The sequence below is a fragment of the Lithobates pipiens genome, unplaced genomic scaffold (genome assembly GCF_037356315.1).
Source record: "Lithobates pipiens isolate NorthernLeopardFrog02 unplaced genomic scaffold, aLitPip1_a1.2 Scaffold_18, whole genome shotgun sequence".
Lineage (NCBI taxonomy): Eukaryota > Metazoa > Chordata > Amphibia > Anura > Ranidae > Lithobates > Lithobates pipiens.
The window spans coordinates 435,242,561-435,268,111 of record NW_027507758.1 but is presented as its reverse complement, the minus strand read 5'-3'; the positions used below and the strand labels follow the sequence as shown (position 1 = coordinate 435,268,111).

General features: G+C 41.7%; 1 protein-coding gene across 1 annotated transcript in view; it reads left to right on the top strand.

Annotated features, from left to right (window-relative positions):
• Nucleotides 1–275: 275 nt before the first annotated feature.
• LOC143986736 (extracellular calcium-sensing receptor-like) overlaps nucleotides 276–25,551 on the top strand; it is a 40,304-nt gene continuing 15,028 nt past the window's right edge. Inside the window, exons 1-5 of the mRNA XM_077485144.1 lie at nucleotides 276–516; nucleotides 12,819–13,150; nucleotides 18,902–19,728; nucleotides 20,940–20,997; nucleotides 21,862–22,092. Of these exons, the coding sequence (XP_077341270.1) occupies nucleotides 276–516; nucleotides 12,819–13,150; nucleotides 18,902–19,728; nucleotides 20,940–20,997; nucleotides 21,862–22,092 (1,689 nt within the window). The remainder of the gene's footprint in view (nucleotides 517–12,818; nucleotides 13,151–18,901; nucleotides 19,729–20,939; nucleotides 20,998–21,861; nucleotides 22,093–25,551) is intronic.

The following is a 25,551-nucleotide window of genomic DNA, read 5'->3' as shown; positions in this document are numbered from 1 at the left end:
CACCCTCTCAAGGGAAAGGTTGCAGGACAACTTAGCCAAACGACGCAACCATCTGGAATCTCTAGGATGGATTCTAAACCATCAGAAATCCTTCCTAAACCCGTCACAGAAGGTTAGTTTTCTGGGCTATCAAATCAACTCAATAGAACAGAAGATTATTCTCCTGCCAGAGAAAAAGGACAAGGTTCAGTGCACTGTGTCGATGCTGCAAACAAACCAGCCGATAAGGAGAGTTGTGTAAGCATTAGGGGGCATTAGGGATACTGACCTCAACAATGCCGTCTATTCAGTGGGCAAGACTTCAGGTGTCTACAATCTTTTCTCCTGAGGTCATGGGATCACAGCTTAAGATCCCTGGACAAGAAGGTAAAGATTCCAACATGGGTGAAGAGGTCACTATGGTGGTGGAAGAGTCAGAAGATTCTATCAAGGGGTCTAGATTGGGCCTTGTCAGTCGAAAGAAGACTGACAACAGACGCCAGCTCTTGGGAATGGAGAAAAACTTCGCTCAAGGAAGTTGGTCCAAGAAGGAAGCGACAAGGTCCTCAAATTGGAGAGAACTGAAGGAGATCACTTTATCTCTAGTAGTATTCGCGCAAGATCTCTGGTTTCACCACGTTCAAGTGTATCTAAACAGACAGGGGGGCACAAGGAGCAGGTCCATACAAACACTGGCAACGGAAATACTTCTGTGGGCAGAGAAGAACTTCCTATCCCTGTCAGCAATCCACCTAAAGGGGACCCTGAACAGAGTGGCAGATTTCCTCAGCAGGTACCCCATTCAGGAGCAGCGTGATCTCTGAACCCGGTGGTCTTCGCAATGATTGCCAGTATGTGTGGACAGCCAGAGGTGGACCTGTTTGTGTCAAAGGAGAATGCACAGGTTCCTCAGTTATTTTCCTTAAACAATTGCGACTAATTGCTGGGGACAGATGCTCTGGCACATCCATTGAGATTTCTCCTTTGCAACACTTTCCCCCCATTCCAGTTAATCCCACTGGTATTAAAGAAGATCCAACGGGAAAAGGTACCAGTCATCCTAATTACCCGTTTTGGCCGAAAAGGGCCTGGTTCTCAACCGTTCTGGGAATGTTGACCAAGCCTTGTTGGCATCTACCTCTCAGGCAGGATCTGCTAATCCAGGTTCCAGTAGATCATCCCGAAGTGGTCAGCCTTTCTCTTACAGCTTGGTATCTGAGGAGCAGCTCCTAAAGAGCAAGGGGTTTTCTGACCGTCTGATTACTACAAGTAGGAAAAGGGTAGCAAGGGCCATCTATACTAAAGTCTGGAAGTTCTATAATTCATGGTGCGATTCATCTGCCCAAGACCCTTGGAGTCTTGTTTCCATCTTGGAGTTCTTGCAAGATGGGGCGGATAATGGACTAGCAGTCAGTACCTTGTGAAAGTACAGGTTTCTGCTCTAGCGGTGGTGTTAGAAAAATTTGTGGCCTCTGAACCGCTGGTAGTCAGATTTTTTTAGAGCTCTTGAAAGATCAAGGCCAGCACCGGTCAAGAATTTTCCTAAGTGGGCCTTGTCGGTAGTCCTGCAATCCCTAGCAAGGAGTCCATTTGAAGCTCTGGAAGAAGTGTCACTCAAATGTTTCACTCTTAAAGCTGTGTTGCTAAATGCCATTACTGCATCACTCAGGATCAGTGAGCTATACGCTCTGTCAGTTAGGGAACCTTACCTGTCAGTATTTCCGGATAGAGTTATTTTTAGGACAAACCCAAAAGTAGCTTCAATACATAATCGCTCACAGGACATTGTGCTCCTGACCTTCTGTGCTAACCCATCAGGGGAGAAGGAGACCTTTTTTCATATGCTGGATGTCAAAAGGATTTTGTTAAATATCTAGAAATGACAAAAGACATTAGACATACAGATTCGTTATTTGTCCTTTTTTTAGGCAACAAGAAAAGTTGACAGGCTTCCAAAGTATCATTAGCCAGATGGCTGGAATTATCCATTCTGGTGATTTGGTTACATTAGGTTTCTCTAGTCTCTTTCTTACATATTTTGCAGTCAACCACAGAGGTAGACATGTGCATTCGTTTTCGTCCGAATGCATTTTCGTCCGAATTTCAGCTATTTTCGTTTTCGTTTTGACAAACGATAATGAAAGCACAAAATCCGAAAAACGAAAGATCCGACATAAATAAATGCTTTATTTTCGTTTTCATTGTTACAACAGTTCGATATAGAATAGGAGATTCGACATGACTCTGACAACAATCTGTGTCTATAGAACCTGTGGTCGAATGTGCCTAACCTTACCTCTATTAGTCCAAGATTATATAGAGAAAATATTCGACAGAGAAAAAAGATTTGACAGAGAGAAAAGATTCTGCAAGTTACTGTCCTAAAAAGTGTTTGGGGACCCGGTCCTGCCCCAGGGGACATGTATCAATGCAAAAAAAAGTTTTAAAAACGGCCGTTTTTTCGGGAGCAGTGATTTTAATAATGATTAAAGTGAAACAATAAAAGTGTAATATTCCTTTAAATTTCGTAGGGGGGGGGTTGTCTATAGTATGCCTGTGAAGGGGCGCATGTTTCCCGTGCTTAGAACAGTCCCTGCACAAAGTGTCATTTATGCAGGAAAAAAAGTCCTTTAAAATCACTCGCAGCTATTATGAATTGTCGGCTCCCGTAATACAGAGAACACTCATTGAAAGTCATTGATAAAAAAATAAATAAATAAATAAATAAAAAAGCGTGAGGGTTCCCCAAATTCAATTACCAGGCCCTTCAGGTCTGGTATGGATATTAAGGGGAACCCTGCCTCAAATTTAAGAAAAAATTTGACGTGGGGTTCCCCCTAAATATCCATAACCAGACCCTTCAGGTCTGGTATGGATATTAAGGGGAACCCCGCGTCAAATTTAAAAAAAAATTGACGTGGGGTTCCCCCTAAAAATCCATACCAGACCCTTTATCCGAGCACGCAACCTGGCAGGCCGCAGGAAAAGAGGGGGGGACGAGAGAGCGGCCCCCCCTCCCTCCTGAACCGTACCAGGCCACATGCCCTCAACATTGGGAGGATGCTTTGGGGGTCTGTGACCCCTCAAAGCACCTTGTCCCCATGTTGATGAGGACAAGGGCCTCATCTCCACAACCCTGGCCGGTGGTTGTGGAGGTCTGCGGGCGGGGGGCTTATCAGAATCTGGAAGCCCCCTTTAACAAGGGGACCCCCAGATCCCGGCCCCCCCCTGTTTGAAATGGTAAGGGGGTACAAAAGTACCCCTACCATTTCACAAAGAAAGTGTAAAAAATGGTTAAATAAAACAAACACACTTTTGAAAAATTCCTTTATTAAAAATAAAAAAATAAAAAAAAGATTCCAGCGGCGGTAATCCACTCTTGCTATCCAGCGACGGACGGTCATCTCTCCAGCGATGTCTCATGTCATCCAGCGCAGCGAATCCTCCGTCCTTCTTCTGTCTCCGTGGAGGAGACACTACAGACATTCCGGCGGCTTGACGTTTCTTATAGACGGTGGGCGGGGCCACCCGTCACCTGACCCCGCCCCCCTCTGACGCAAGGGGGAACCCGGGGTTCCCCGTGACGTATGGGTGACCCCGCCCCCCTCTGATGTAACACAGGCAGGTTTCCGTTACATCAGAGGGGGCGGGGTCACCCATACGTCACAGGGAACCCCGGGTTTCCCCTTGCGTCAGAAGGGTCTGGTTATGGATATTTAGGGGGAACCCCACGTCAAATTTTTTCTTAAATTTGAGGCAGGGTTCCCCTTAATATCCATACCAGACCTGAAGGGCCTGGTAATTGAATTTGGGGGACCCCCACGCTTTTTTTATTTATTTATTTATTTATTTTTTTATCAATGACTTTCAATGAGTGTTCTCTGTATTACGGGAGCCGACAATTCATAATAGCTGCGAGTGATTTTAAAGGACTTTTTTTCCTGCATAAATGACACTTTGTGCAGGGACTGTTCTAAGCACGGGAAACATGCGCCCCTTCACAGGCATACTATAGACAACCCCCCCCCCCCTACGAAATTTAAAGGAATATTACACTTTTATTGTTTCACTTTAATCATTATTAAAATCACTGCTCCCGAAAAAACGGCCGTTTTTAAAACTTTTTTTTGCATTGATACATGTCCCCTGGGGCAGGACCCGGGTCCCCAAACACTTTTTAGGACAGTAACTTGCATATTAGCCTTTAAAATTAGCACTTTAGATTTTGAACGTTGGAGTCCCATAGACTTTAATAGGGTTCTAAAGTATGCTATATATACTAGCTCCGTCGAATCTTCTTTATACATTCGACAGACACTATAAACCTTCAAAGACAGATTCGACCGTAATTCATGTGGATTTTCGGACGAATGCAATTTTTGAACGAAAAACGAAATAAATAAAAACGAATTTCGGGAGTAACTAAATAAATTAAGTTTTCGGACGAAAACGAAATTCCGAAACGAAATATTTTACTCTGCACATGTCTACACAGAGGTACCTTTGGTGAAACATAATTTATATTACTGCTAGGACCATCAAGCCCTCTTTTTCATCTGTAAAGACTGAAGAGAAAAAATAAATAAAATAACTTTTAGTCTTTCATTTATAGTCAGCTTCCCACGTTACTTAATTGTGGGGCCTATCTGTTCTTTCAAAACCTTTTTTACAATTTTTATATTTAAAAAAAATGGGATTTGCTTTACTTGCTGTAGCAATGTCTTTCTCATATTCTATTTTAACTGCCCTGATTGCTTTCTTTTTGCATTCCTTTTTTCTTTGCACTTTTTAAATGTTTTTTTTTTTGCTTTTGTTTTTTTAACACCAGAATTTAACGGTATACATTTTAACTTTGTTCTTTTATGTATACTAACCAATGGAATACAATGACTAATTAATTTGTTTAATTCATTTTTAAAACGTTCCCACTTGCCTTGTGTGATCTTTGTTGCAAATATTTGCCCCTATTGAGTGTCGTGCAATAAGGATCACAGCTTATTGAAGTTAGCTTTAACATCATGATGAAATCATATTTTCTTACATGTTTATGTTCCTTATAATATACGTATATACTTTATGCTGTATCTTTAAAAAGTCCAAAATTGTCTTAGATTCTGTTTAATGTAAATTGATCCCTCCGGTGGCATGTTTGTACTCACATTTCACGCATAATCGGGACTGACAAGCTAAAGTCATGTCACTGTCTGCATCCATATCGGAAACATCCCACAGGACATGACAGCAAACTTCCTAGACAATTAAACCTGAAGAGACAAGTGATCTGGAGGGTATAAATAAGAGCTAAGAGGGTCTCTTCTAAACTACATCAAGATGCTGTGCTATGTGCTGCACTTGCTGCTTTGTAAGGTATGCATCTGCGAAATAACTTTTCCCTCTTGTAGACTAGATATGAGTGTCATCCCCGGAATATTCAAAAGAGGAGATATGCTCATTGGAGGGGTATTCCCCATCAAACGAACTAAAAGCTTTACAAATGTCATGTTTACTGATAATCCATCCACCCAAGTATGTGATGACAGGTGAGTACTAAAAGACTATGTACATTTTCATTGTATAGCTGTCCCACATGCAATACCTATCACTGTATAGCTGTCCTACATACAATACTTATCACTGTATAGCTGTCCTACATACACTGCCTATCACTGTATAGCTGTCCCACATGCAATACTTATCACTGTATAGCTGTCCTACATACACTACCTATCACTGTATAGCTCCCACATGCAATACTTATCACTGTATAGCTGTCCTACATACACTACCTATCACTGTATAGCTCCCACATGCAATACCCATCATTTCAGCTCTCACATCTGTTTCCATCCCATGGACCAGAGCCCTTTTTTACATTTTAGCTATTGACCTATTGATTAAAATATAACTTCGTCATTACCTACCAGAGTAAAATGCTACACACACACATGTTTTTTTTTATTGCAGACATGGCTATCTTTTGGTGGAATTATTTTCTTTTCTAATAAATTAAGGGCAAATAAAGGTAAAAAAAAATGCATGTCTCTGGTTTGACCAGTTTTAAAGTGACTAGCATTTTTTGTGCATTTAAAGTGATATTAAAGTCTTGTTTTTTCCCTTTCAAAATAACAAACATGTTTTACTTACTTGCTCTGTGCAGTGGTTTTGCACAGAGCAGCCCCGTTCCTCCTCTCCTCTGGTTCCTCAGCTTGCTATGCCTCCTCAGCATGCCGAGCTGCAGCCCTGTGTGTCCATTCAGACAGCCGCGGTTTGGCCCCTCTATCTCCTCATTAGTTAACTGACTTTCACAGCAGCGGGAGCCCATTGCACCACTGCTGTGTCTCAGCCAATCAGGAGGAAGACTCCCGGATGACTGAGGCACTCGTGCACATCACTGGATCGAAATGGGCTCAGGTAAGTATTAGGGGGGCTGAGGAGGGCTGCTACACACAGAAGGTTTTTTAGCTTTATGCATAGAATGCATGAAGGTAAAAAAAAACATTCTGCCTTTACAACCACTTTAAAGTAAATATTTTATTCCTAATGTTTTATTTCTACCACAAGAAATGAATTACATTTCTGGTAAACAAACAAAATGTTACAAAACATTTCCTAATTTTAAGTTTTCATTCACATTTTTTTTGGTGCACATACACATTCACCTGCATTAACATGCCTTAACATTCATTGCAATATAACAGTTCATTCATTTGAATGGGCTTAATAACACACCACCAGAATGCACCAAACGGGTGCATGCACTATTTTTAGCAATGCAGTGCATGGTACTGCAGGGCAACAATGTGCATAATAGGCATTGCCGAAAAACACAAATAATGTATATGTGTGAATCTAGAAATATTACAAAAGGGCAAAAAATAATTGCTAGGTGTAGAAGTGAGTAAAGGGAATTACTTAGGGTCACCTAGGGCTAAGGATAGGAAAAGGAAGGATGCATTGGAAAACCTTTAATTAAAAATACTTTTTCATGTTCGCTGCAGCTAAATGCAATGCATCAAAATGTTTACCTTGCAGTTAATACTGATTATTATACTACTGTTACAGTGATCAGCGCTGAAAGTGTGGCTGTGTTACACAGCTCAGGATCTTAGCTGTCAAACGGATTGGTTCTAGCATAAGGTTTATCTGAATTCATGCAAAATATGCCTAATTTTCACAAGCTCTAAGTAAATCCAACAATCTTGCCCATTTCGGTGTTTTTTTGTTTAGTTACATACTGTACAACCTCATTTAGCCCTCAGAGAAAAACAACAGTACACATTTGCTAAAATTGCTGGTAAACTTACACAATATTAGATTATTTTTATGTTAGAACTATTTCTGCTTAAGTTTGTTATCTGTACCACTGGCATCAGTTCCAATCCTTGTACTCATTAAAAGTTACTGGCATCGGGTTGTGCCCTTTTTAGTTTATGTAGGTTAACTATCTCTATGGAAAATATATTTTCTAAAAGGGAGAACATGCAAAATAAAAATGGAGACATAAAGTATTTATTTCTAAAATCCTTTTTTAATGACTTATTAGGATTTTTGTGAGACATCAAGAAGGAACCCCCTGCTGGAGGTTCAGGATTTGTTAGACTTCACCACTTTTTCTCCCTAGTCGCTAGGTAGTTGTCCCATGCTGACACATGAATTAGAAAGCTGACTGGCTCTGAGATGTTCCTTACCTCTCTGTAAACCTCCTTTTAGGCTGGGTTCACACCACAGCGATGCGGGAACGCCGCGAATCCGTGGCGTTTTCCCGCATCGCATGACTCCCGCCGGCAGTTCACACTACCCTATGCGAACGGCTGGGAGTGTCAATGAAATGTTAATGACACCCCCAGATCCGTCCGCATATCGCAGCGCGATCTGCAGACTCGCACAGGAATCGGATCGCATGGTGTGAACACCCATGCGATCCGATTCTGCTGCGGATCAAAAAAAGGGTCCCGTGCGAGTTTGCTGCGGGAGCGATGCGAATTCAGCCATACTATCTGTATGGCTGAACTCGCATCGCTATGGAGATCGGATGTGATTTGCACTGCAGTGCGGTGCGAATCACATCCGGATCTCCCCCCGCAGCAGTGTGAACCCGGCCTTAATAAGAACATGTTCATGCATGTCCTCAGTGGTCCATAGTCTACTCATATTTGCAAGCTCACAGCATACCAACCGTCAATATGAGAAAACTACAATACAGTAAGAAGGGGAACTCAGGAATCATGATATACTCACTTGTTACCTGTATAAGTTCAAAACATGTCCCTTGAAGCTTGCCACAAGGACCCCCTTCAAAAGGTTTGGGATGACAAAGCAGGCGAGTCAAAAAGCATACATGTATAGAGTTAACAAAATGGTTATATTTTTTACAAGTATCATTGATACTTAGACCTCATGTACACTGGAAGTTGTAATGACATTATACAAACGCCAGTAGCTTTGCAGTGAGTTTTTCAACGTTTTTCAAAGTTTTTGCAATTTTTTAGTGTTCTTTAGCATTTTACTTTTTTAATGGATCATAAACATTAAAAAAACGCTGGTGAACCACGTTTCTGTGCGTTTATCTGTGGTTTCAAAGTTTTTTTGACGTTAGAGGGTTTTTACAGCTGAAAACTTCCTCTCAGAACCCACTACTTGTGTTTTTTGTTTTTTTTTTACATCCAGAAAACGCCCTAGCCAAAAACAGTTGATAACAGCCTATGTGTGCATGGACACCTAGGTTATCATGCTGGAGAGTTTATTGACTGTAGAAAAAAACGTCTGAAGCCAAAAACAGCAGTTGTAAAAACGTCCATAAACGTCCAGTGTGCATGAGGCCTTAAGCTTATGCTTGGGACTTGAACATGCAATACTGTATAAAGGTTTTATACCTTAGTTGGCTATTGCTGACTATTCCAGGACAACATTTTATAATATAGCATATCTTCCAAACTGGGTTATTATATTATATTCCTTACATCTGCCTTTCACATGCTTTCACTCATTCTCTCCCAAATGTCTTACTGTATGTAAAAACAATTTTTACCACGTACACTTCGGTGTGGGTAATTTTATTACAAATACCTCCTGATAGTCATTTATTATCCAGGGGAACCTGAATAATAAACCTAATTGTTAACACCCTAATGGGTCTAAGCTTGAATGCTCGTTGCTTGGCATTAGCTTAATTTTACTTTCTCATTTATGTCAAACAGCTAAATGCCCTCTGCTATCTCCAACTTACATTTTTCACCATACATGTCCTCCCCCTATGTATGATACCATCAAGCTGTTGCAGAACTAAAAATCCCATGAGGCATAGCAAGACTCTGACAGCCACAAGCATGACACCCAGAGGCAGAGGCATGATGGGACTTGTAGTTTTGCAACAGCTGGAGGTCCGCTAATTGCAGATCCCTGTTCTAGGCCATAGTTGACTTTATTGTATTCTGTTCTTGTACGTCCATCCTCTCTGGTCTACCAATGAATCAACTGCCACTACTTCAGTCTATTCTGGGCTGTACTCCCTGATCTATCTCTCTCATTTCCCAAGTTCCATTCCTCACGCCCTAAGCTACAAAGTTCTCCCTAGCTTGGTTCCTTCATACATGTACTTTCACTAAGTTCAAAGTATGCTCAAAAGTGCAACTGCCACTTTGCTTGTAACCTTCACCTTTCCTCTACAACACACTCTTGGTTCAAGGCTTCTCACATGCTTCTTCCTTTTTTTTTTTAAACTGACAATTTTATTAATTGCAAAAAAGAAAAACAAGAGGGGAACAAAAACAAGAGGGGATCAACAAAAAGATGGGGAAAAAAAATAAAAAAGAGAACAAAGCATTTCCAATAAAGAGCACAGGAGGATGCATAGTACAATAATAATCACAACATCAGATTGCCAGTTAATCCAGCATCCCATCTAGGGGTAAGACTAGGTGGCGGTTCATAAAGTTTATGACCCCTGACAACATAGTGAGCTACAATAGAGTAAAAGAGCCACAATAGCGGATCTCCTGTGCCAGGTCTCTTCCACAAATAGCAATAAAAGCATTAGAGGAGGGAAAAGCTAAGTCAGGAAAAGGAGAGAAAGAATAGAGATAGGGTGTAAGAGGGTTAAGGCAGCCTCCCGCCCCAAGAGCCCAGGACTGTCCCAAAAAACAGCCACCTCAGGCAGCATTAGGCCCATGAAAAGAGAGCCGTGTATCAGAAGGCTGGGGGATTCTCCAATAGGACCCAAGGCTCCCATATTCTATCATGTTTATCAAGGGTGTCATTCAGGGAGGCTGTCAGGTATTCCATTCTCTTAACATCTCTGATCCTGGTGTGCAGTTCAGATAGGGAGGGGGGTTCCGTCTGTTTCCATTTTAGGGCCACCAGGCAGCGGGCTGCAGTTAATACATGCGACAATAGTTTCTGTGACATTTTAGTGAAGGAGACGGGTGGCAGACCTAACAGATACATTTTGGGATCTAAGGGCACCTCAGTGCCGAAGATAGATCGGAGCAAGGATTGCACCATCAGCCAGTATGGGAGAAGTAGGGGGCACATCCAGTAGATATGGAATAGCGTTCCCCTATCTTTATGGCACCGCCAGCAACGGGAGTCAGTCAGTGGGTATATGTAGTGGAGTCAGTCCGGGGTCTGATACCAATGGAATAAGATCTTGTATTGGTTCTCCTTGTAGAGCGTGCAGATGGAGCTTCTGGAAGCCTGCGACCAGATACGCTGCCAAGTGCTTAGGGGTATAGTTTCACCCAGGGCCTGCTCCCACTTGCCCATATAGGCATGGCGTGGCCCGTCCGGTGAGGGGGACACGATCAGAAGCTGATAGGTGCTTGAAATCATACCCTTTGGGGAAGAGCCCTCCAAACATATTTTTTCGAATTCAGTTAAAGGGGAAAAACAAAGGTTGGCCACAAACGATTGGGCATAGTGCCGTAGTTGCAGATAACTGAAGAAGGCCTGTTTGGGTAAATTAAAAGTGTTTTGTAGGCACATGCTTCTTCCTTTTTCTGAAGTTCCCTTTCTTAAGATGTTTGCTGCCAGCCTGCCACCCACTGACCCATCAAACCTTTAAATGCATCCCTAATACTTACCTTTACAGGTAAGCAAGTAATCTGGTCTAATATATTCGGTTTTTCTACTATTATGTGCCAAAACACTAAGCCCTTGTACACATGGTCGGACATTCTGACAACAAAATCCGTCGTATTTTGTCCAACGGATTTTGTCTGAAACTGGTGTTGCATACACATGGTCGCACAAAGTTGTCGGAAAAATCCGATCATACGTAACGTGATGACGTTATTTAGTTACGACGGGACTACGTTCAGGCTAGTAGCCAATAGCTTTGCAGTAGCTAAGAGCATACGTGGCACTTTGTCCGATCGGAATTCTCTACACACAATCGGACAAAGTCCGATCGGATCATGTTGTCGGAAAGTTTTATAGCCCAGCTCTAAAACTTTGTCGGTCGGATATTTCGACGGAAACAGTCCGATGGAGCCCACACACAGTCGGATTATCCGACAACACGGTCCGATCGGACCTTTTCCGTAGGAATGTCTGACCGTGTGTACACAGGCTAATGGTTGATTTACTAAGTAGAGAGACTATGGGGCTGATTTACTAAAACTGGAGATAGCAAAATCTGGGGCAGCTGTGCATGGTACCCAATCAGCTTCTTACATAAGCTTGTTCAGTTAAGCTTTGACAAAAGAAAACCTGTAACGGATGGGTTTCTATGTAGAGCTGCACAGAATTTTGTGCTCCACAGGTTTAGTAAATCAACCCCAATACTCTTAGATTAGTTAATAAGAATTAGTTGTGTTCACATTGAACACCCAGTCAAGTCTACTAGACAAATTAAAACAATAATTTTTTTTCTTGCACATTTGGATGTATCTTTACTTACTAAACTCTGTGGCTATTCATTTTGCAAAGTGAACAGTCTCTGCTTCTATAGTAAATCAACTCTGTACTGTAACTTTTTGTATGACCTACTCAATTAATTATCTCTTGTTTCTACCATACATTCTTATAGATTGTATGCTTTTATGACAATGTTCCTCTCTCTTTTTGTATCTTGTTTCTGTCATATATGCTTTGCTACACAACTGTATGTACTTATAGTTTACCACCTACAGTACATTCATTATTTACAACATACACTTTACACACCAGAAAGAGGGATAGAGGTATACCATCATATTTATCACTAATAGTAACAATCAGGGCTGGACTTACCATTGGGCTTGACTGGGCTCAAGCCCATGGGCCCCGCCCAATAGGGGGCCCCACCGAGATACATAGCCGAGTGTACTCGGCTCCGCTCTGCTCACAGTCACGCTCAGTCGCGCCCTATGATGGACATAACATAGGGGCTGAGCGTGACTGTGAGCCGAGCCAAGTACACTCGGCTACTCTTGGGCCCGAGAGCCCCCGAGAGCCACCGAGAGCCACCGAGAGCAACCGAGATACACAGGACTCTGTATCTTGGCGGCACCATTTTTAAACTTCAAGACTACAATTACAAGGCTGCAAGTGACACTGGAGCAAGGCTACAAATGACACTGACAAGGCTGCAATGACGCTGGACAAGGCTGAAATGATGGGCAAGGCTCCAGATGGACACTGATCAGGCTGCATTGATGGGCATTTAAAACGTTTTTTCCTTAAACTTCCCTCCTAAACTTGGGGTGCGTGTTATACGCCGGCGCGTGTTATGTGCCGATAAATATGGTAATGTATAGAAGGTAGGGCCCGAAAGTGACTCAAGCCCAGGGGCCCCCACCATCCTAAGTCCTGCCCTGGTAACAATGCTAGTTATATCTGTATTATATGTCTTGTTATGTTAGTAACAGTAATAGTTATATCTGAATTATATGCCACCATCATCATAATCAGAAAGCCTTCTCTCAGTTTTGATTTTAGGAGCTTCCGCTGGCTTCGGGCAATGATCTTTACTGTCCAAGAAATTAATAATAATGCATACCTCCTTCCTAATACGACACTTGGCTATGCAATCTATGACACTTGTGACAACATGGCCGAAACAGTAAAAGAGATGTTTGAGCTGATTTCTGGACCGTCAAATGAAGCAAGAGATATTCCAAACTACCAATGTCAAAAGAACTCTATGCTAACTGCTGTTATTGGTGAATCAGCCTCTCTGATATCAATAGCAATGGCAAGGATTTTGGGCACATATCATTATCCTCAGGTGTTTTATTAGTGTGTCTGCTGGAGTAATATAACTCATGATAACTAATTTCTTTTATGATGGCAAAACCATATCTTTTTATATCATAAATATAAACACTAACAACGCTAATAGTCTTCCTTTACCCTTGGAAAGGTCTTCCCTACAGAAATAATTGGAAATGAGGCATTACAATGTCCTTCCAAATAAAGTGGCGGTAAACCTCAGACACGAAATATGAACAAAGGATATCCCGCTATAGCAGGGGTCGGACCTACGACCCGTTGGCCCACCGCCTGCAGCCGCTAAATGTCGGGCCCATCAGTGCTCATGATGAATTCATGTGCACCCGGCCTGCAGACATTTTAAGTAAGAGCAGAGCGGAGCAGCAAGCCGGAAGCTTAATGAGAACATGGGAGAAATACACAGAAGCGCTAATAACACTTCAGGTGTTAACTTTCCAGGTGATTGGTTGCTAGGTGGACCTAGCAACCAATCACCAGCTCGTGAAAAATGAACTCCGGAAGCTGTCGCTGTGTTATCAGCGCTGCTGTGTGTCTCTCCCGTGTTCTCATTCAGCTTCCTGCTCCTGCTCCGCTCTGCTCTGAGCCTCTCTCTGCATGGGGCAATGTAGGAAAGGGCAGACCTGCGGGGGTTGAGGAGGGAACTGTGTAATATGCAGGGGAGGTGCGATGTGCAGGGGGCCTGTGTAACGTAAAGGGGTCCAAATTATATATATAATATATATATTTAATCATATAATTATTGTTGTTATTAATGTTTAAAAGTAAATGTTATTCAAAGTTTCTTGTATTTTGTTGATTATTATTATCATACAGTGGGATAGGGATCAGGGCACTGCTATAAAGTGAAAACCATCTTTATGTGCAGTAAGGTGGTTTTCACTTTATAATGCCAGCATCAGTGGCCGAGTGTCACAAGGAAAGGGTCCGGAGACATGCTGGAGCTGCATGAGAACAATGGAGAAGGTGAGTGTAAGTTGAACAAACTAATCACTGCAGGGGAGGTGGGGGGGTTGGGAAACCCTGCAGCGATGCCATTGCTTCAAGGGAGTGAACCTGCATGCTTCCTCTGGGTGAACTGGCTTTGTATTAGTGAAGCACCGTAAAGTTAGGTAAGCCTGTACTGTTATTATTACTATGTTAGGATTATTATTATTGTAGCGCTAGCTCCTGAAGAGCACGCACTATGTGTTTTTCTCCATTTAACATTCCTGAAACAGCAGTTTGGTTTTGGGGTTAATTATACCAAATTATGGTCTCAGTACCAGTCTGGCTGGATTGCACTGTGTTCTGCTTAGCCATAGGTGGCGCTGTCATCGATGGCAGGTGTGAGAACGCAGTTCAGCTGGGTGCATTGAGTGCCACTTTTTCTCAGAAGCAACTCAGTGGGCGTATCATCCTGCTGTGCATTCTGGGAGAGGGTACTTAAGGTACTGACATCAATATCACATGCTTCTGGGTTCCGGTCCAGAAGATCTTTCTGTCTGTTTGGTTCTGGTCCTCCTGACCAGCCCCCATGGCTCTCATGGCCTGGGTTGCGGAACCATCCAATTCTGAGTCTCGGGGCTGGCTAGCTCGAAGGCCAGGTAACTGGAGGGAGGATTCGGAGGTGGAGAGGCCCAGCAACTGAAGAAGCAACCAGGGGAGGACTCTTCAGGTGAAGTCCAGGCTGAAGGCTGGCTTCTCAGAAAGAGCCTGGAGGTTTAGTTGAAAGATCCCAAGTAAATCTACACCTGTACGGTATCGCCGGGCCGGCTGCAAGATACTGGTGTCATATGAGGGCTCTCTAAATTTGTCTATGTCCTTTAGTTATTACAAGTGTTCTACAACAAGTCTGTGGCAGAGACTTTACTACAAGTGTTCTACAACAAGTCTGTGGCAGAGACTTTATTCAACCGTTCCATATGCAAGTTTGTGGCGGAGGCTTTGCTTTATCTGAACACTCTATCGGCTGCTAGGCCTAGTGAGAGGAGGCCTATCTGATAATGGTGAGGATCCAGTTGTGAATGGCTATTCTCTGGATTGTTATAGTGAGAGACTACCTGTTTTGACTAAGTTCCAAGAGTACCTGAACTTTCTACCTGAAACCCTCTAGTCCTTATTGAGAGACTGTGTTTTGTTTATTCCTTTTTTTGCAAATAAAAATCCCTAAAGCGGATCTGGTGTCAGTTTCTGCAATTCTTGGGCCATCAACCTTGGGAAACCCCTAGATATATACGAGGTCAAGTAGGTAACGGTAAGCCCAATAAAATCAGCAGCTCCTTCGGGGGTTAGTGCTACATTATGTTAATTTATTAGCAGGTGAATGTGGCCCTCTATGCATTCAGATACATTGAATCTGGCCCTTAAGTGGAAAGAAGGTTGCTTACCCCTGCTCTATAGTGTAATTGTCTCAATTAAAACACTGTGTAATTTCTGTCTGCTGCTTCATTCCTCTGCTATCAGCATGAATTACTTCTGACCAGTTTTCCTGACACCAAGAGAAAAAAGGTAATAGAGAAGGGAGCTCCAGCTGATTGACAGCTTCAGCTCTTTTCCTGTGTGCTGTTAAAAGGGGTGTGTCCCTTCCCTCCAATCAGTTCTCAGACCTCTCCTCAATGTGTTCTACAGTGTCTAAGTTCAGCTCTCTGCCCCCTTTGTTTTCTAAACTCTCAGACAAACTTTGTAATTCAGCACTTTGAACAGATGGACTTCATATATAGCATTACTCTAGCTTTAAAGGACTTTATGCTGATTTATGTACCGAAAAACACTAATTTCACACAAACCAAAATCCCACTGGAGGGATGATTTATTAAGGCTAGAGAAAAGGAAATGAGCACAGAACTGAAGTGGTGGTCCACAGCAACTAGTCTGGGTTGTTGTTTAGTTTTTCCATTAATTAAAAGCATAAAGTGACACTAAACATTATTCTTATTCTCCAAAAATAATTCATACACATTCACTACTTATTGGTAGTCCTACCATTAGATGTGGTGGCTGCATCAGTTTTCTTTTTCTAATCCTGTAATCTATTTTTTATGAAATTGTTACTCTTATTTTTCTGCTTCTTTTGTAACATAATCAGTGAGCCGCAAAACCTCTCCTTACCCCCTCACCTCTATTTGTTTGAAATGAACAGTGCATGTTTGTTGTGGTCATATGCACTGCTCTATGCACACCACAAGTCCCATAGTCTATCTCGGAGCGAGCAAGAGAGAATGGCTACGTTTCAACATGCAGCGGGACTATGGAGAATAAACATAGCCACCCTTTAACAGGAATTCGGGTCACAGCAGAAAAAATGAATACATTTAGAGGTTTGGAGGAACCTGAGAACAATAGAAGGTACTGCTTAAAGGATAAGTACACCTTTTAAAAAAAAAAAATATTTTATTTTATACACCCTGACGAAGTTCTTTCTTAGAGTGAAACATGTAGGGTACTTTGCTTTTCTTAGTGAGTTTGGGTGCACTATCACTTTTAGATATGGTATTTTGGTTGGTGGGGAGGGGATTTATTTCCAAGTTGCTCTTATATCTCTTCGTTATCAGTTGCCATGAGTCAGTCAGTATTTTATTTCAGTCAGAACACTTTTTAAGTCCAGGAAGAATGGAAGTGATAGATTGAATGGAGGAGCATAGAGTAGGGTGATTTCTATCAGTTGATTAGAACCCCTATGCTTCCTTTTTGTACTTGCTTTAGTTGTTTACTGCAGTACAGACAGAGCCATTAAGAGGAGAGCGTTCAATTGTAAATTGAGGTAGAGAGGTATCTCTCAGTTTACCCCTTCCTATAAGTAAAAAAACACACATCAAACAAATCAGCTTTAATAAAGTCCTAAACATTTTTAGGCATCGTCCCTAGGTTTCTTGGTGCATGGGCAGACGCACCCTGTGAGAGTTGAAAGGCTGTCATTAGTTGTAGATTTGTAGTCTATTCATTTACAGAACTCTCTGAATGAATGACGCGGCTGGGCAGAGCCCTGCACGTCCAGGTTTTCTTTAAATTATGGCATCAGGAGGGGGGGGTCCCCCACTTGCTTCCAAAACAGGGGATTGAGGGGAGGGGGGTCCAGGCAGTGCCGGGACAAGGTCATCCAGCGCCCAGGGCAAAGATGCCAAACTGCACCCCCCCTTTCCCTTAGGGTTAGGCTCAGGATGCCCCCTACCCCTGCAATATACCATTGCGCCAGGGGCAGCCGTCCCTCCTGCCCACCCCTTGTCCCAGTCCTGGGTCCAGGGGCCGGTACATTTGTAAAATGTTACATGTAACACCCTGCATATGGGTGTAACATTTTACAAAAGGTGAACTAATCCTTACCACTAGAGATCCGTGCTATAGCCAAATGATGGCTACAGCGTGGACCTCCTTTGCCGGGACTACGTCTATTGACGTCGTCCCGTGCACGAGCGGCCTGCGCGGCGCGCTCTGTGATCAGCGAGTCTATGAGACTCGCCTGATCATGGATCGAAGCAAGGGGTCGATCCCGACCCCTTACCATGTGATCAGCTGTCAGCCAATGACAGCTGATCATGTGATACAACGAAGCCGGTAATCGGCTTTTTTTCCTCCTCGCGCTGACAGCGCGAGGAGAAAAAAAAGAGCCGATCACCAGCGGCCGTGATGGGGACATCAGTCCCGATCGTGGCCAGCTTACCGGTGCCCACCTGCCCCCTGCCAGGGCCACCTCAGTAATTAAAAAGTGCTCCCCATCAGTGCCACCCATCAGTGCCCACAGTGCCACACATCAGTGCCCACAGTGTCACCCATCAGTGCCCACAATCTGCCTCAACAACGGTGCTGCACCCTAGTGCCACATATCCGTGCCCATCAGTGTCATCTACCAGTGCCCAGCAGTGCCACCTATCAGAGCCACCTATCAGTGCCACCTATCAGTGCCCATCAGTCCCATCTATCAGTGGTACCTATCAGTGCCCCTTAGTGCCACCCATCCGTGCCATCTTATCTGTGCCCATCTTTGCCCATCAGTGCCGCCTTATCTGTGTCCATCAGTACTGCCTTATCTGTGCCTATAGGTGTCACCTTATCTGTGCCTATTAGTGCCGCCTTAACTATGCCTATCAGTGCCCACCAGTCCAGCCTATCAGTGCCAACCAGGGCAGCCTATCAGTGCCCACCAGTGCAGCCTATCAGTGCCCACCAGTGCCGCCTCATCAGCGCACTTCAATGAAGGAGAAAAATTACCTGTTTGCAAAATTTTATAACAAACTATTAAACATGATTTTTTTTTTGCATCTTTTTTTGTTTGTTTAGCAAAAAATAAAACTCCCAGCTGTAATTAAATACCACCAAAAGAAAGCTCTATTTGTGGGAAAAAAAATTATAAAAATTTCATTTGGGTACAGTGTTGTATGCTCGCGCAATTGTCATTCAAAGTGCATCAGCACTGGAAGCTGAAAATTGGCCTGGGCAGGAGGGGGGTTTAAGTGCCCAGTAAGCAAGTGGTTTAAAAACATATTAATGTATTATTTTTTCATGTCACTTTACACATTATTCTCTACTATGGTAAATTCCAATTCAGTTTTAATGAATCTGTCTCAGTATTTGGTGATTTTTAGCCACAAACCATAATGAAATCAAGTCCAAATTTTATCAACAGTAAATCTAATTATTATAATACCCATACCACACTTAGCTACATTTAATTTAGGTTATTAAGCTTGTCAAGCTACTTTATTTATATCTGCTTATAATTACCATTTTTTTTTCTAAGGTGAGTTATTTTTCCTCTATCAACATCTTAAGTAATAAGCAGGATTTTCCTTCATTTTTCCGGACCATACCAAGTGATACCTTTCAAACCACCGCTTTGGCTGCCATGGTGAAACACTTTGGTTGGACTTGGGTGGGCACTTTAGCTGAAGACAATGACTATGGACATCTGGGAGTGCAGCTTTTCACTGAACAGATTGTACGGCTTGGTGTCTGCATAGCATTTTCAGAGACAATTCCTCTAGCTTACTCCAAAACAAAATATGAACAGATTGCTTACACAATAAAACGTTCCTCAGCGAAAGTTATAATTGTGGTCTCTGGAGACACTAACTTGATACCATTAATTTGGGAAGTAGTCAAACAGAACATTAGTGGCAGGACATGGATAGCAAGTGAAGGCTGGAGCACATCTGCTTTTGTGTTATCAAAAGATCAAAGTCATTTTTTTATCGGTACTCTTGGACTTGCAATACCCACAGGAAGAATCTCCGGTCTGAAAGAGTTTCTCTTTCAGGCGAATCCACTACTGGAACCTGAAGATCCTATAATAAGGTTGTTCTGGGAAAACACGTTCAGGTGTTCCTGGCCTAATCGTTCTCAATCCCTGGACAATACAAACATCTGTACTGGCAATGAGGACTTGTCATCTGTGAATAACACATATACAGATGTGTCTCAACTAAGGATCACTTGTAATGTTTACCATGCTGTATATGCCATCGCCAATGCCCTCCAAAGCCTAATTTCCTGTAGAAATGAACCATGCACAGAAGTACACGATATAGAGCCTTGGCAGGTAATGTCCATTTCAGAGTTCAAATCCAGGTTGGGTTAAAGAGTGGAGAGGGATTAGAACCCCTGTAAGATTTTTATTGCTGTCTGTGCCCCCATTAGCGAGATTCATCCTCTCAATTTGTGCTCTTACCATTATTATTGCAAGTGAAAGTAAAGGAAATACCCACAATTTTGGATGTCCCCAGAAAAGTAATACAGTGGAAATCTTGCAATCGGGACACTAGTTTTGGTAACCTGGGGGACCCAAAGAGATTCCTCTCACTTCTTGTTTTGGCTAAGGGATAGGAAGTGAAGGGAAATCTCTGCAAAAAATAAACTGGTAGGTGTTATGACCCTCCCTTACTCTATCCAACATCTAAAAAAAAATGTTTTGCCTATAGTTCTACTTTAAGTACCAACAGGTGCTTTCATCATGTATGATATATATATACTGTATGTTTCCTCTGGGAGAACAGAAGGAGAACAGTGATGTGTTTATGCCATGCTTCCTTCTGTGGATGTGTATGACTGCACAGCACCTAGTCACAACCAGCCCATAGGTGTGAGGCTGGTTATGTGAGCATTTGCCATTAAGAAAAGAAAGCCCTTTGCCTATAAATGCCCTCCACATCAGAGCAGTCCCACTAATTCACCTGCATGGATCCTCTCCCTAGTGCCTGAAAATGTAGAATTTTAAGATGTAGCTAATGACATCACAAACAATAAAAACATTACATTCTCACAACTAAGACAATAATTACAGAAATTGTACAGTAGTGTTCATGTGCATTGGAAAATTGATCTAGGACTTTTTAATTGGAGTCTGGAGTTCAACTTTAAAGAGTAAGGTAAATAATAAAAAAAAAAACATGATTTCTAGCAAATGATTGGCTATAGAAAGTGAACATAGCTTCACCCTATTCACTAACACTTACTTTGCAAAGTGAACATTTACAAACATGACAAGTAGCTAACACTGAGCGGCCAGGGCTGTAAGCCAAAATTCAATTTTAACTTCAAAGTCCAAGAATTATAATTTTTGCATACTTACATTGGGCCAGCTTGGCTCGATATAAGTATCCATATCTGATACATAGAGGGCTGCTGGGATGTTGTAAATTTAGTAGTCACCACTACATATAGTGAGAGCCATGATCTTATGGACCCTTTGGGAATGGTCTCCCCTCTGCACACTAACCACGTGGTTGGTATCTATAACATTCATAGAATGCCTTGTATAAAGCATTTTCTAATTGAACAAGGTTAAGAGGAGCGAAGGTGAATTCAGAAATTAAATTTCGTCCAAACAGAGAATACCTTGTATTTATATCTGAATATTGGATATGGATACATATATTGATGCAAGCTGGACCAATGTAAGTATGCAAAAGACTTAATTCCTCGAGTTCCGCTTTAAGAACATGGTACTATCAGTTTATGTGCCATGGTTAACAATATAGCAACTCTTAATTTTTCTAATGAATGATAGTTTATGACTGGCTGGCATAAGATACTGCATACCTTTCTATGACATTCTGTTATGTTCCTGATGTTCATAAATTAGATACACGTGGTATTTGAAATGGTTTCATTTTCCTTATGGCTAAGGGTCTTAGTGGATGGGGGAATCACTCCAACTGAGCTATTGTATTCTGCTGGCAGCGGGGATTCCCTGACAGCAGAATACAATGATCCAGTTTGCCAGCTATAGCAGGTGACATTGATCATTTGGGAAAAACCCGATAGGCTAGTTGTACATAAGTAGATTGACTTGTGTATAATTAGCTATCCCATACATGGATCAAGATTCAACCGTTCCCTGCTGAACTGCATGAATTTTGATCCATGTATGACTAGCTTAAGACTTCCTATGCTATAAAGTCAGAACCAGAGGATGCAAAGGCCATGACTGTGCATTGCAAGAACAATTTTGTAACTTTGCAAGTGCCTTTACATTTAATCTAAAATACTGTGATAAGAGATGTATAAAAATAACAATAATTAAAATCATTGATATTATTCTCATCATTCATATGGTCTGCATTCTATACTAACTGTATTTCATATTTAAATAAAAAGCACATGCGTAATTTTATGTGCCCCTTATCATTGCGAGTGACCGATTGTAAAGTTTGCATAACATTGTCAGCAGTATTGATCTCATAATTTCATTCCAAATTGCAGTTAGTAAGAGCATTAAAAAGAGTGAATTTCACAGACCACAGTGGAAATCGACATTACTTTGACCAGAACGGGGATCCAATGCCAATGTATGATGTGTTAAACTGGCAGATGGGAAATGATGGCCTGCTCCAGTATAAAAAGGTGGGGAGCTACAGCGGCAGTACACCAGACAGGCACCAACTACTGATGGACGAACATGAAACCACCTTATGGAATGGAGACAAGTCTCAGGTTAGTGCTAAAAAATACAAAGTATACTCATCCCTAGCCTAGCTAGTCATAGTTTTAAAATAATTTAATTCAAAATGGCACTATTTATTAAATAAGGATAGAAAACTTTTAGCAGAGGCAAAATGACAACATATTCTGTTTTTGACATTTTTGCTTTTATACTTAAAGCAGTATTAAACCCAAAAGCAAACATTTACTATATTGCATCTTAAAATTCCATGTGATGGCTGCATTTGTTTCTTTTTTAGGCTTGCTTTCTTTTATTTTAACCTGGTTGTCCTGCCAGTAAGTCTGTTGTTATACAAAAGAACAAGCCGATCTGCATATATAGCAGTTACCGGTTACAATTTACCGCTGAAAGGGGTGCTTACAGTAGTCAGCTTTTATTTGTTTATTTAAGTAAAACCTTTCCTGAATGATTTAACTTGACAGATAGTAACCCACGCATAAAAAGTCAAATTTTTTTTTTTAAATAGCCAAAAATGAAAAATGCCTATTAACGAAATGCGGCTAAACACGAGTTATCACGTTTAGAAGCGCTTGGCTCTTGAAATGCCTCTAAACTTAGCGTCTGAACTCATTTTTTGGCTTTCTAAAAATGCCATTAAACAAACCTGTGTACATGTACACATAAGATAAGATTGGATGAGTTCAGGGGCAGCTGAAAAAAAACATCCAACTGCCTTTGAACATCCGTTTACCAGCAGCAGTGTACATGAGGGCTTATAGTGTTAGCAGGAGACTGGCTTCAATTTATTAGTGTATCTAAATCTGCTATTAGAGCTAACACTCCCCGCCACGCCCCAGACAGACAAGGCTGCTGACCAAGGTTGAGCCCTGTGCTCCTTTATTCAGTGTGAGAGCACTCTAATACAGGAGGTATGTTACTGGCCAAATCACTAGGTGGAAAAAGAGAGGGAAAAGGATAAAAAAAAATAAAACTAATACAGCCACCACATCTAATGATTGGAATATACAGTATGTGAACTCCTTGGAATTATATCATTCACTACCAATGGTTCAATCAAAGATACCAGTCTTGACATCCTGTCATTATTAGAAATCCACATCTGTCCTGCAAGACAGCAAAAGAGTTTATGAGACTTTGTAGGGTGTATCACCTGTCAAAGAATCAACATACGGTACATTAAATGTATTAAAATCCAAAGATTATTAGTACAACTTAACCAGACATCAGGTTGGTCGCATTAAAATACAAAGAAAATAATAAAAGCATATAAATGGCATTTAGTCTCTGTGAACAGAACCCCACCGATATAGACCCATCCACAGCATAAGAATAAGTCACATTTGTCTACTCTGGAAACAGTCATAGATATGGCCACCCAGATGTATAACAATCATATACATTGTGGGGTTGATTTACTAAAACTGGAAAGTGCAAAATCTGGTGCAGCTCTTCATAACAACCAGTCAGCTTCCTTTTTTATTTTTTTGTGAAAACTTAATTGAAAAAGCTGAATTTATAAGCTGATTGGCAACCATGCACCCAATATTTCACTCACAACAAAATGGTTGAAAGGGTAGGCTGTGGAAGAGTTATTGTGATTTTGCAACTCAAAAATAAAAAACCTTATTTAGCTCAACTATCCCTGTTAAATAAACAAATTACCACAGCTCGCTGTACATTCCAAATAGCAATTGTTTAGATAAAACACCATTACCATCTCCTAAAGATGTGTGGATCAAACAAGAAGGCAATAGTCAAAATGACATAGATTAAACTGCCTCTTCGCTCACATGGATCATGTGGGGGGCAAATATATGTGTGTAGAAGTCAGTGTTAATTTTAGTCTTAGGACTAAAATGGTATTTTAGTTTTAGTCCCATTTTAGTCTTCTGCAATTGTTTTAGTTTTAGTTAGTCGTATTTAGTCAACTAAATCTCCAGTACATTTTAGTCAGCTAAAATGTCCTACGTTTTAGTCGACTAAAATATCCAGTACATTTCAGTAATTGCAATTTAGTTGCAATCATAGTCTTTTGACTAAAATGGCTTTTAGCTTTAGTCATATTTTAGTCATCTCAATTGTTTTAGTTTTAGTTGTATTTTAGTAGACTAAAATAGTATTCATTTGGTCGACTAAAATGTTTTAGTCCTCTTAGTCGACAAAATTAACACTGGTAGAAGTGACACCATAGTGTATGGCAGTTAATCCTGCAAAGGAGATGAGTGCATCAGGCATCCTGTGTTTAAAAGGATTGAAGACTGAATTCTGGCTTCCCAAATGCGCATGCAATGTAAACGATGTGAGGGCCCAAAAGCGTATGGGGAGACAACCAGGTGTGTTGAGAGTTGTAGCAGTGGTCCAGAGGAGGTGCAGACAGCAAGAGTAGAATTAAATGGCATAGGATACATGGATCCACATGGTCAGCTGAAAAGCACTTTGTGTCTGGAGCTACCTCCCTTGCACTGTAAGGTTGATTCACAACTAATGGCACAATGAAAAGTTATTGGGTCTGGTCCCACAGGGCCCTTTTGTAATCCAGGGTAAGATTGCATGTAAGAGAAGACAGTTCCATATGTAAAGTATGAAAAGTACTTATCTGATCCTGTGGTATGTCAATGTCCTTAATTAGTGTTCTTAGTAGGGTTTGTCAATTCATTGGTGTCAGAGTGTGGCTGACAAAGTCACGACATTGGAGGTGGTCAATGGGTTGGCCTGACCGGCTTTGCTGGTGTCCGCCGGCTGCTTCAGAGGCTCAATCGAGAACGGTCCTGTCTCCATGGGTTGACCCTGGGCTTTAAATGGCTGCTAGTAAGTGCTTACTTGCACGTCACACCTGCGTTGCGGCATATCACATACTCATCGACCCTGCTAGTGTGTGCATAGCCGCATCACCACGTCCCACATTGGACGGCGTCATCCCGCATTAAGCATGGGGACGCAGACACAGTGGATCATTTTACAATGAATGAAAAAGAAAAAGAAAAAATGTATTTGAAGTGTCCACAGGGGGGAGATAAATGTTAGAACATATCCACTTAAACCAACAATCCCATTGAAGCCACAGGACCCATTCTTATGAATAAATTTCAAAGAACAATAAATGATATGAACTGAAATTAGAAACAAAGGTATGCACAGCAAGCTGTGTAGGGGGAAAAAATATTATAACCCCAGGTATAAACATTTGAGAAAAGGGACAAAACTTGAACTGTCGTTTTGACCAGGGGCCTTTGTTGCCTCCAACTCCCAGATCCAACGGGCCTCATGCTGGAGGACCCATTGGTCAAACTTACCCCCCTTTTGTCTTGGTGGATAACTTTGAGAATCCAACATTTACAGGGTCCCTATCATGCAGTAGGCATACATGTCTAGCTAGTGGGGCCTTAAGATAGTAAGTCTTGATTTCATAAATGTATTCTTAAAACTGTTTGCGTAGAGGTCTAATCGTCTTGCCCACATAAAACTAATTACAGGAGCAGATGATTAGA